Source organism: Cyanistes caeruleus, chromosome 2 (genome assembly GCF_971803275.1).
Source record: "Cyanistes caeruleus chromosome 2, bCyaCae1.hap1.1, whole genome shotgun sequence".
Classification (NCBI taxonomy): domain Eukaryota; kingdom Metazoa; phylum Chordata; class Aves; order Passeriformes; family Paridae; genus Cyanistes; species Cyanistes caeruleus.
In genome coordinates, this window is record NC_141702.1 from 65,140,691 (window position 1) to 65,153,007 (window position 12,317).

General features: G+C 36.8%; 1 protein-coding gene across 8 annotated transcripts in view; it reads left to right on the forward strand.

Annotated features, from left to right (window-relative positions):
• Window positions 1-12,111, forward strand: part of UTRN (utrophin) — a 339,362-nt gene extending 327,251 nt beyond the window's left edge. For all 8 annotated transcript variants that reach the window (XM_086877551.1, XM_086877555.1, XM_086877553.1 and 5 more), the window contains 4 exons: window positions 5,041-5,149; window positions 6,590-6,676; window positions 9,328-9,350; window positions 9,972-12,111. In XM_086877551.1, coding sequence (XP_086733677.1) covers window positions 5,041-5,149; window positions 6,590-6,676; window positions 9,328-9,350; window positions 9,972-9,980 — 228 coding nt within the window. In that variant the 3' untranslated portion in view covers window positions 9,981-12,111. The remainder of the gene's footprint in view (window positions 1-5,040; window positions 5,150-6,589; window positions 6,677-9,327; window positions 9,351-9,971) is intronic.
• The last annotated feature ends 206 nt before the right edge of the window (window positions 12,112-12,317 follow it).

Here is a 12,317-nt window from a genome sequence, read left to right on the forward strand (position 1 = left end):
GATCTTAGGATATATGGTCAATACTTGGTCTTTCAAAGAGTGGTTCAAAATCTGCAAAGAAACATGGTTGAAGAGAACACAGAAATTCTGCCAAGCCCATGGTCACTTGTGCCTTAGTGCTTAGAGCAGAAACTTGTTCACTCCTTAAACTGACCCCCCGCTTTTTTTTTTCCCTAATGTATCTGAGGATGATCTCACAATTTTGTAACCTTTTTTGGATCCTTATACTATTCTTAGTAACACCTTTAGGATATAGGCTTTTGTTGTGATGAAATGGGTGGGAGAAGGGACAATAATTCCTTCTTACAGTTTCTGCCTTTGGAATTTTCTAGGCATTCTGCAGCTCTTGGGTTCAGATAGAGTAAAGTAGAATAGAGGTGACCTTTTTCAGTATTTCTTACTGTTTACACCACATTTACTGTATACTGTGGCTCCTTTGCTTTCTGTTCGCATTGTCCTGTCTCTGTGGGAGTCATGCCGTGCTTCTGATTGTTCCAAGTGTAATTTCCTAAGGTCTTTGTTTCTCCTCTGTCATTTAATAAAGTGGCTCATACAGAGTCAAGTACATGAGAAGATCTGCATTATACATATCTGTGGCTTTTAATATGCCTTTCTTTACATATCATTACTTAATTTACTGGATGTTCTACGAGCAATTTCCAGAATGCTGAAGCTATTCCCCTGATGGGGATTCAGAAGTTATAAATAATTTAAATTTTTAGTAATGTTCTTTGAAATTTATTTTGACATTGATAGAATTATAAAATAGCACTGAATTCCATTATTGCCCCCTTTCTGAATAGAATGACCACTCTTCAGCATGTTTGTTGTTCCATCAGCTTGGCCACTACCTTTTAGGACAGCCTTTATCTCTTTCACTGCTTGGGGAAGGACTTTATTGGAACCCTATTTATACTTATTTCTTACTTATTTATTTTACTTTTATTTGCTGTCCCAGTGGATAGAAGGAATACCTTTTCTCATTAATAAGATGGATGACTTGCAAGAAAGATACCCCTAAGTCTCAATCTCAAAATATATAACAGTATAATTACTAGTATTAAGGACACAACTGTTCCATAGCAATATCTTTGCCATGGCTGGCATTTCATGCCATCTCTGTTTATCTATTCTGTCAACATCAAGTAACCCCATTCCTCTTCTCCACTAGCCTCCTGACTGGTGTTTTATACCACTGAGTGTAAAATACTGGGACTTTTTTTTCCACCAGAAGATTGGACTGAGTCTGTCTACACACAAGTATTGGGATAGAGAGTTAATAAAATTTAGAAACTTTCATGTAGTAACTGCTTTATCTAGATGAGAGCATTCTAGGACATTCTTAAGAGAGCACCTTTAGCAGAAATACGCATGCATCCTCACTGCACATTTGTCTACTTCAGGTCACAATTCTGAGGTTAGCCTACTATTTTTATTTTAGCAAGCCCAAAGGATTGGTAGCTGTCACAGAATGTTGTCATTTTTGTCTGCCTGATTGATTAGGGTGCCAAAAAGGAAGGTGAAACAGAACTGGCATGTGACAGCTTTGATACCAGCATGTTAATCAGACAGAGAAAAAACAAAGAATCCATTCTCATTTTTCTTTCTTCAACCTTTATAGATACTGCATTTGCAAAGTCAAAGTGAGACCTGTATGAAGGGCATTTAAAGTCTGTTTGGATTTCTCTCTGTTTTCTCTGAGCTACTGAATAGAGGTTTAATTTGAATTTGATATTGAAGTTAGTGGGAACTAAAATCATCTGTCAACAGCTGTATGATCAGACAGAGAGAGTAAACAGGGGCTGCAACTCCCTCTCCAGCTGAAAACAGAGGAGCTTTATCAGAAGAGTGCAGGAAAGTTGGCTTCTTTTGTAGCATAAACTCTGGAGCAAGAAGAAACACCTGTAATGAATGTGGTAGTAAAATTGGCATTTCTGAGGTTTCTTGTGATTCAGACTGGGGACACTGAGGTTTTGTTTTTTACCAAAAGTAGCAGAAGTCAAGAGAAGAGCAGGTATACCTTAGCTATGCATTGAGCCACAGAGCACTACAGGCTCTTCTTTGGGAAAGACTCCAGCAGGAGGCACTCTAGATTAAAACTGGTTGAATTAAATATCTCCTTTGAAATGCTTTTAAAACTGCTGTAATACAGAAACAAAATCACAATTTCAGAGTTTTCTGGAGACGGACTTATTTGTCCCTTCATATCTTGCTTGGTTTTACCTAAAAAGTTTGAAAACTCCCTGAGACTGGAGTTGGAAACCTCTCACACATCTCTATAGAGACATGCTCAGTATCCCTGCTTTTATTTCTTTCAAGAAGAAGCAGCAGGTGTGTAATAATATCTAGAGCTTCTGGCATCTGGCTTAAAGGTTGTCTGCTGCATTGCTTTGAATAAGAATACATGAACTTCATGACACCTGAAGTGGGTTAAGATGGAAGTGCTCATATTTTGTGGGTGTTGTATAATTGCAGTCAAATAGAATGTGATTTTCTACTATTATTTTTCTCAAGTTCTCTAACAATAAAATTGTTAAGTCATGTAAATATATGCTGATATATCTATATCTTCAACTGGTTTGCATTTAACATTTTCCAGTATCTGAGTATTAAGATTATAAGATACTTAAGATAAGTATTATATTAAGGCAATAATGCCACTACTACAAACCTTCACTTTCTGCTCCACGCCCCACTCTTCAGCTGCTTAACAATATTGTCCTTAATTTGGAAGAAGAGTTTGGTTTGTTTAGGCTTTTTTTTTTTTATTGCAGCCACTAGAACTACACAGTGTAACATTTATCAGTATATTTAAATGAAAATGAAGTAATCAGGCAATGCTATCTAATTAGAAGAGGGTGGTTTTGCAGGTTTTGACTTGTTTTTCAATCCAGCTGCAATATTTCATTCTGACTGCTAGAGCAATATATAGTACATCAATGTAAGGTATTCCAAGTATGTTTTGCTTTCTCTTTTCATTCACTGATAGTCCTTGTGCTCTGCAGTGTTCTTTTATCACAACACAAGTGGTACCTAGACTGACTCACCACCTGAGTTTGTAGGCATTTAATTTCTATCTATCAACTTGAACTGTTGACTTTGCAGTGCCTCACTATCCTTGACTGAGCCTACGTGTTGCTGTGCTGCAATTTTATATGTCCAGCACAGATCTTCTCATTCACCCTCATTCATCTGTGCACAATTTATTCATAGTTGCTGCCTGAACAGCACCAGAGGCAGAGATTTACTCCAGGTGCAAGTTTGCATTTTGAATGATTCACATTCTCTCTGTTCATCTGTTTGTGGGGTGGGCAAGCAGTGACTCCGCTGCTGGAGTTAGTCTTGTTGTTCTGTATTGAAGGGACTCTTAACCATTGGAGAATTTGCTTCTTCTCTTTACCATTACAGCTCTGACATCTTAGACAGTGGTTCCTGGCAATACGGAATTGCCTGGGTTAAATTATCCCAGGCTTCTCCAACTTAAAATCACCACACTCATTTTACTTAGACTCTTTAGCTGGATTGAAGCCTGGTACTGAGCAGCAAATTACTTAACTACTTGATAGTAATTCACTATTCATAGAAGTGTCTCGACAGTAAAATCTTTCTCTGGCTTTCCATTTTTCTTTGTCTCCTATGCAGACTAATATTTCCTGGTTTATTCTTCTAGTCAAACCTGGCCTGTAGTATTGTCATGCTGAAAGAGATGAGATTTAGAGAAGTTTTACTGAAGATTGTTTTTGTTAAGTTGGAAGCTATCTCAAGAAATTGAGTATTTCAGTTAAGGCTGTGAAGTGCTAAGGAGCGAACTTGTGTACCAATCAACAGCTGTTCTGATTCTAACTCTGCAAAAAGTCTCATAGCTATTCTAGGTACTTGCTCAGTTTCAAAAGGACCTCAAAAGCAATGATCTTTTGTATTACTTCAGTATCTGCTTTTGATAGATTTACTGAAATAACATGCTTCTTAAGCTGTTCAGAAGTAATTTCATGATTTGCTATTAAAAAGATTAGTGATAGCAACAACAATTTCAGCTACATTTACCTCAGATATAAATATTATTTCACTTATTTCTGTTTTTTTCAGAACAATTACTTCCACAGCTCAAATTCCGTATTACTAGTGTCTTCCTCAAAGGAATTTTTAACAGAAGGAAGGAAAAGAAGGGAAAAAGCCTGAATAAGGCCTCTTCCAATATTTCTGATCTGCTATAGGCTTTTCTTATTTTCTATCCATGTATGTATACTTAAACGTAACCTCAAACACACACATGGTTAGAGCTAAATGAAATACCAATTTCAGTCATTCTTCAAGTAAATTTAAGAGTCCAGAAAAGCTTTTTTTCAAAGTATGTAAGTTATTTCTCATAATTTTCAGGAATCTATGTAGTACAGATTTTTACATAGTACTAATCCCTGCAAATTTGCTGTCTTCCACATGGTTGAAAAGCAGCATCAGCAGGAGTGATGCCTGGCTACCACTTTTTAGATTTAATGAGGTTGTTTCAAATCTGTCTTTAGTCTTCATTTGATTCTGGAGTTCTACAAATCTGTTCATGATTGAACAGTTGTTCCTAAGCATGCCTAGTCATCCTTGTAAAGCTTTTTATGGACCCCTAGCTGAATGTCCTGTTTGTGTGTGTGTATGTGTGTATATACTCCTGCAGATAAATACAACCCAAATAATCCCATTGTGTAGTCTTTCTGCAGAACTGAACTGGGAACCTTGGTATACTGTGTGTGTTGTACATTACATTGTGTTTTTGTGATACAATAGAATGTTGTTTTCAAGAAGACCATCACCTGGAGTCTTGTAAGAGCTGTTCCTAAGTCTAAATTTTCTTTTAACAAGTTCTTGATTGGTTTTTCATGGCTTTTTCCCCCTCATTAGTTGTATAGACCTAAGCTAACTTTTAGTAGTTTGGAGAACAAACAAGAAAGAGCACATAAAAAAGGAAAGGAACAAGATGTCTGCATACAAGCCTACATTTAAATTTTGAGGATACAGGTAACATAAATCTGTGTCTTGTCTTTAATGTAGCCCGAGTCAGATCCCCGGGTCAATGGCGCCTCCCCCTGTGCTTCACCCCAGCACTCTGTCCTTGGCTTCCCGCTGGAGCAGGACACAGGCTCACAGTTCCATCAGACAGGTGAGTGTTCACATCAGATAATGTGCTCATGGGCCCATAGGTGACTGCTGGATAGCTTTGTTGGCACCTTCTGGAAAGATTTCTAAATCAAAAGGAGCAGATCTTTGCGATGCTTCTCCTCAGTGCAGCTGGAGGTGTTGCTTCCTCACACTTGTGAAGGGCGGCAGTGTCCCAAGGATCCACGTGACTCTGAATTACAGACTTTTGTTGATAGACTCCTTGGTTCCATCTGTTCTCACCAAGAGCATTTACTGGGCAAATCCATCCTCACTGAAAGGGGAACCAGACTTCATCAGACTGAAGTGGCCAAGAGCTGTCTGTCCTACAGTACACACATGGACCCCTGTCAGACACAGGACCAAATGTCCAAATCATGTAATCTACACTTGCTGTCTGCTTTAAAAATTCTTGTGTAACCTCTGCTTATGCTGGTATTTTGATGTTCCCACTCCCAAAAGGTTCACATCTTTAGGAATAACTCAATATTTATGGGTACAGGCTCTTGCGCATAAAGGGGTTTCTCTCTTGAAAGAATATTTTAAATTCTCCAGCATCAGAACTCATTAATTTCACCAGGAGTTACCAGAAATAACTATAGACCATTTCATGGTCAAAAGTAGGGGAAAAAGGAAAATATTTTTCTCAAATTATCTTAGGTACAAGTTCCACCTGTTTTGTTTTTTTTTTTTTAAGCCATGTGTTATAGATTAAATATTATTTTGTTTCTGTAGAAAACGGGAAAAATATTCTGAACATTTTTCATTCAGCATTAACATATGTTTTTACTTTATCTGGAGAAACACTGAACTTCTTGGAGTCTGATTTCATGCAGTAAAAAGATGCTGTCCAATAAAACTGCCGACAACACAGCCAGTTATATTCCCTGACCGTTCTCTTGGCTAAATTTAACCATCATTTTTCAAAGACATGGCAAGGAGGATTTTAGCACTACTGAAAAGGCTGGTACATATTGAATAAAGACCACTTAAAAGATAAATGCTGGGATTTTTTCAGAGGAAAAATGGTGTATTCACTCTGAAAGTTACATGACAAATCATCTGCAATTGGAATAGAATTTTAATTGAGAAGCTACTGAGTTTAATTCCATCATCTTGTAATTTTATTTATTTTGACCATAAATTTTTATATACTGTTCCGTGCTGGTAACTTCTAGTGAAATCCTGGATGCAGTGGTTAAGTTTTAATAAAAGAGAAATTAATACAACAACAAATCAATAATGTAACTTTCATGTCTACTCCCAAGGCTAGCAATTATCAATGATAGTTCCTGCACAGTACAAAAGTGTCAGGTACTCTTTTCCCTGGAAATACACAGGAGTATTTACCTGGAAGTTTGGCTAAGAATGCCTTTTAGAATGTTGTTGTCCTTTTTTTTCTCCTCTTGTTACAAAATTCCTGTTTTTGTTGTCATATCTGCAGATGACTTGTTAGTTCCACCTCATGATACCAACACAGATCTAACAGATGTTATGGAGCAAATCAACAACACATTTCCAGCTTGCTGCTGTAAGTTCATCAAAATATATCTATGAGAATCATATTGAATTTGAGATGGTCTTTTGGAAAAAAAAATAAAAATCATTCTTGTGGTATTGACTAGGAAAGTAAATATCTCTGAGGATATTTCTTGTGTAAATATGCAAGCTATATAATTCTGTCCCTTAAAATTCCTCAACAGACACTATTTGTGAAGGTAGATAAATGTTCTTGTTTTAAGTGGAAGCAATTCACTATAAGAAAAGCCAGCAGCTCAATGTGGAATTTTCAGCAGTGCCCACATAAGAGGAAGGTCAGTAGCTGCTGATAAAAACCTTTTGTGAAACTTAAGTGAATTAAGTAGATTCAGAATTTCTGAATGCAGTTTTTGTAACAAAGTTTGAAAAAAAAAGTCCTTACACTAATTACTGAACTAGTTATTAAATAGACCAGAGGACATCTGAGAATGCAGCACATAACACCTTTCCCTGCTTAAATGCATTGGAAGTTGATGTTTTATTCAGTGTCTATTAAAGAGAGAACAAAAGGAAAACCAGCTTGTTCCTATGCATGTCTTTTATCAGCTGACATACATTTCCACTGATCCTCCTCCTCCTTCCAGTGTCTTTGTACTTGCAAATGTGAGGAGCTGTCTCATGTATTTTGGTGGGTTTTGTAAAATACATTTATGCATATACATGTATGTATATACACGTCTTTATATATATATATATTTCAGCTCTTTTGCCTTAGAAAAACAGTAGTGAAAGCTTTGATATATTCTCAAAACTGTTGAAAGATTCAAATGAAATGTAACAATAATGGTCAGTTTTAAATGGCAAAGGTCAGAGAGTGGCTGTTCATGCACAGTCCTTTTGGAAGCATCGAGACTCAACTCTGCTCTTTGGAAAGCTCTGTGAACCCTGTTGCAATACCCCTTTTATCTCTTGACCATATATTGTTTGGCTGTGACAAACTACATCACATAAGGTGCACCTTGCGTGTTTTTAAAAAGAAAATTGTGTTCTACTAAAAAGGTCTTGTTTCAGCTGTCTTTTTTGATTTTTGATGAGCTTAAAAATTCAGAGCCCCTTGTTCTGCAAATTAAGGATTTCATTCTAAGGAGCATCTCATTTGAAGTCAACATCTAGTGCAGCTGCTCAGCACACCTTGAGGGTGTGTGTATACAAATCAATATAAGGTGCAACTCAAGCATTTGTTCTTGGTTTTGCAAATTACTGTCTTGCTATAATTACTATACAGCTACATGGTCATTTGGCCCAAATCAATTTAAAGTAAATTGCATTGGTCATGCTGGCTGTTCTCCAGGACTGTAAAACAGAAAAAAAATTCTCTGATTCCATGAACAAACACCTTGAATGAGACAGAAGAATACTGCTAGTGAAAACCATGGCCCATGCATATTGTGTAGTCTGTCTGAGCATTTAAGATTAAAAGAAGGCAAATTTCATGTGACTTTTTCCCTGTTGTCAGGCTAAACCACCTTGCCCCAATTAGTAAGTACTACTTATGTTTGCTCTCATTCAGTCACTCTATAACATCTTTTACTTGGGAGTAAATTTTTTTTGACTGTCAGGTTCATATCTTAAATGTTTTAGAAGCCTGGAATGAGGATTATGAGTCTGCTCTTCCCAGCAAAGTGCATTACACTCTGAGTTTTGCTAAGGAAGACAGATACTGTCTGTCATTAAGTCCATCATCTTTTCCTGTGGCCATTGGAGAGGGATCTCTCTTCCTGGCCAGACAGTTGTCAAATCTGTTCTGTAAGACTTCAAATTATGTAAATTCCATGGACTCTCTAGGCAGCATGGTATTCCTAACCTTAAAAAATAACATCCTTAGCCTCTTTGTTATACCCAAACTCAATTTTATCAAAACAACCTTCATATGAAACATCTCATGTCCAATTATTAACAAAACAAAAACCAAGAAGTAGAAAACTTCGTCCTCTTCTTTACTTGTCTCTTCTGCCATGGCCAAAGCCTCTATCAAGGAGTTAATAGTATCTGAGCCTTATGCAGATAATTTTTATCCCATTTTGACTGTTTAACAGAGATAATTGTCTTACTTGCTTTAATTGTTTTCATGGATTTCAGGTTATAATTTGTCTTGAAATCTGTGTATTTATATCAAATATCCTTTATGAAGCAATTATTTATATAGTAAGGCCAACAATGCCTTCAATGGTGGTTTTAGTTGTTTTGTGGTTTGTTGTTTGGTTTTGGTTTTTTTTGTCCGTTGAGATCCACTGATCATGGATATAATTCCCCCTTTTCCTTCCTTGTTTATGTCATTGGTCCTTAGAAGTAGGCAGGTGTACAACACTGCAGAAGTCTTGTCTGTGCATCTCAGTGATGCCCAGAACAGTGAATTTTAAACAGATGTTACTGTAACACAACACTTGGGGGTTTCTGTGGCTACAAATCATGAAAGTGAAACAATTCTTATTAGCTGTATCACTATAATGCTATAAAATTACTAAAAGTAAGTTTGTGAAGAATTAAACCACTAGAACATATTTCTAATTAAATGTTTAGTCTTTTAAAGATAAGTCTTTTTTTTCTTCTGTAGTATGTATTTTCCTAATAGTAACTTTGTTTTTAAACTGTCAAAATGCAGAATCATGTGAATTTCTAACTTTTTTTTTTTTCTATTTGCAGCAAGTTTCAGTGGCAGACCACAGGTATGAGACATGTTTACATACTTGCATAGGCATTGGAAACAAAGCTAGTGAAAAGTTCCATTAAAGCGAAGGGGCTGGGGTGGTTTTGTCTATGTTTTTTTCTAGAGATCTATTTGAGAGCTAGACTGATACAACAGAAAGGCCAGATTCCAGAATATCATAGGTAATAGAAAATTTCTACTAGTTCAAGCACTGCCACAGGTTCTGTAGGTTCTACATGGAACCTGCTTGCATTTATTGGGACCAATTATCTTGCAAGATCAAAGCTGGTTCTTGCAAAGAATATGTCCTTATGTCCTTGTGTCCTGGTGCCCACAGCTTCACCATCAGAAGCTGTGGGCACCGTGCACAAGGATCAGGAGCCACACAGCACCTTAGACACTAGATTAAGCTGTCTGTGCTGAATAGGCAACCACTTCAAGGACTGCAATATTGTAAACTTGGATTTCTTTTAACTGTATGCCCCAGTTCTTGCTGAGTCTCAGGCCAATACATGTAAATTTTTAAAATACATGGCTTTTGTAAGATGACGTCACAGTCCTGAGCTGACTGAGCCCAGAGCAGTGAGAAGTTTCTGTGTGTGCCGACACGTGGTACTGATGTTGTTCCTCATCACGACAGGCCATGTGAAGTGCTCATTGGGATGTCAGCCAGTGCTTCCTGGCTTGCAGTTCTGCAACCTGCCGGCCGCGCGTTCCGCCTCATCACAAACCTGCACGGGACCCTGGGACACGCCGTGCGCTCCGACCGCGTGTTCTACTTGAAACAGTACAACACTGAATACCCAAAGACGAGGATGTTGTTTTTATAGTACCTCCTTTCTTTTTTTTTTTTTTTTTTTTTTTCCTTCTTCCCTTTCTATGCAACTGTAAATTAACAAGCAGTGGAATATTTGTCACTGATTTGTATAAATATACAGCCAGGGGAAAAGGGGCAGGGGCTTTATATACGTTCTTTTTGATAATCGTAAAGAGAACTGCATAAGGAGTTTGGAGCAAAACGTTACATTTATACATTCCTTTCAGCTCTTTGCTTTTGCATTGTAAAATACTCTTAGTTATATTCTCATACATGTAATATTCTATACTGATTATTTATATGCTAGCCATCTGACCACACAGATTTCAGAATATCCTTGCATTATTTTCAGCATTGGCATATGAAGTTCCCATAATCTGCATTATTGTTACTGGTTAACAATATTGGGTGCAAGATACAATATTTTAATTCAGTTTAACAAGGTAAACTCTCATTTCAAGTCATAAGTAGTATTCTTATGTACCTAAGTGGTATTTTTAACTTTCTTTTCATTATTTCCAGCCAACACTCCATTTGGAGGATTATTTTTATTAAGCCTTACTTTACTTTGAATCAGGAGATAGCTAAAAAGAGGACTTAGTTCTTACTAAAACCAACTTAAGCTATCCTCTAAGTTAGTGTAATCTTTCCCAACTTTGTTCAGAGACAAAGCTTTGCTGTTCCCTGCTGGGCCAAACTTGCTTCAAGTTTTGGAATTTAGTCTATGAAGTAAAGCTCATTTCTGTGAGATTCCTTTCTTTTGTCTGCCTCTTGGAAATGAAGAGACAATTAGAAAGCCCTTTCCAATACTATTAGCAACAAAACTTCCTCCAGAACTACAGTGCACTTAGATGTTATCATTTGGCATTGTAATCTTGCAGATCATCCTTATCTTTGAAATAATTTATTTATGTACTTTTGATAATTATGGGCAAGTTATGGCACTGATGAGCTGATCTGTAGTTTAAAGATTATCATAAGAGATTTTACTTCCTTCACAGGGTTTACAATGCTGCATGAACACTTGCTTTAATTCTAGAACATACCTTTAATTGGTAAAACTGCATGCAATATCTTTCATGTATAGTAAAGAGAAAAAAAAGCTGTGTTGTTCTTAATTATCACTGAAGGAAAAAAACAAACTTAAAATAGTATTGAAAGAGGTGTAAAATTCTCTACTGCTATTAAAAAATGCTAGGGGACATTAAAAGAGCAGGTCAGGAATTTCCAATGTTTTGTGAAGTTTTGCTAGCCAGACTGTCCTGCACCCACAGTATTTACTCCTGAACTGCTGCTGCTCAAGGAGTGATTCAGGCACAGTGTTGACCACCTTCTACTGTTGGCACCAGTGCCAGTTCTTTCTGACCCCTTTGGCAAGTCATTTAACCACTCTGCCTCTGTTTTCCCATCTGTAAAATGGGGGTGATAGTGCTTTTACCTCTCAGAGGTGATGTAGGACTTAGTGTCTGAAAAACACTGTAGTAATGCTAAGTGTTAGTCTTGAGCAAGTGGAGCAAAGTTGTCAAGGTGAGACAAGAAGACACTGGCTCCTATTAAAATGTAATGTAGTTTTTCTGAGAAGAAAAAACCCCAGATTTTACAGAAGAGGAAAGCCATGACCACCTTTCTACCTCAGACCTATCTTCATAAGTAGTATTGGAAATAGCTTTATATTCTGTTCTCTGCAAAGTACTTGGCTTTTATCAAGCTACATAATTCTCTAGGCAAAGAATCTTTAAAAATATTCCCAACATAAGTATAAAAAGAAATCAGTAGTGAATTTGGTGGGTTTTATTTTTGTTCTGAATATGAGGTTATGTATAAAGTTGTTTTTCTGCCTGTGTTTGTATGCATCCCTTGTCCTCTGCTGCCAAGTAAATGCTGCTTCAAACACTACATTGTAACATTCTTCCTCTGAGACAATAATAAATAAAAGAAATATATTGCAGTAACATGAGAAAAAGTATGTAGTTCTTCCAAAATTGCCAAAATTTAGCAATCTTCTCTTTGCTAAATTCTGAAAATTTCATTCTGAAGATTAACATGAGCAAGCTGTGATAGTCAATTTCTATGTTGTAGCTTTTTCTCTGTGTGGTTTGAGGTTTTTTTCTTCATAAATCTTGCATATTTTCTTCACTTTTCCATCCTTAGTGATTTTAGTCTGGAATC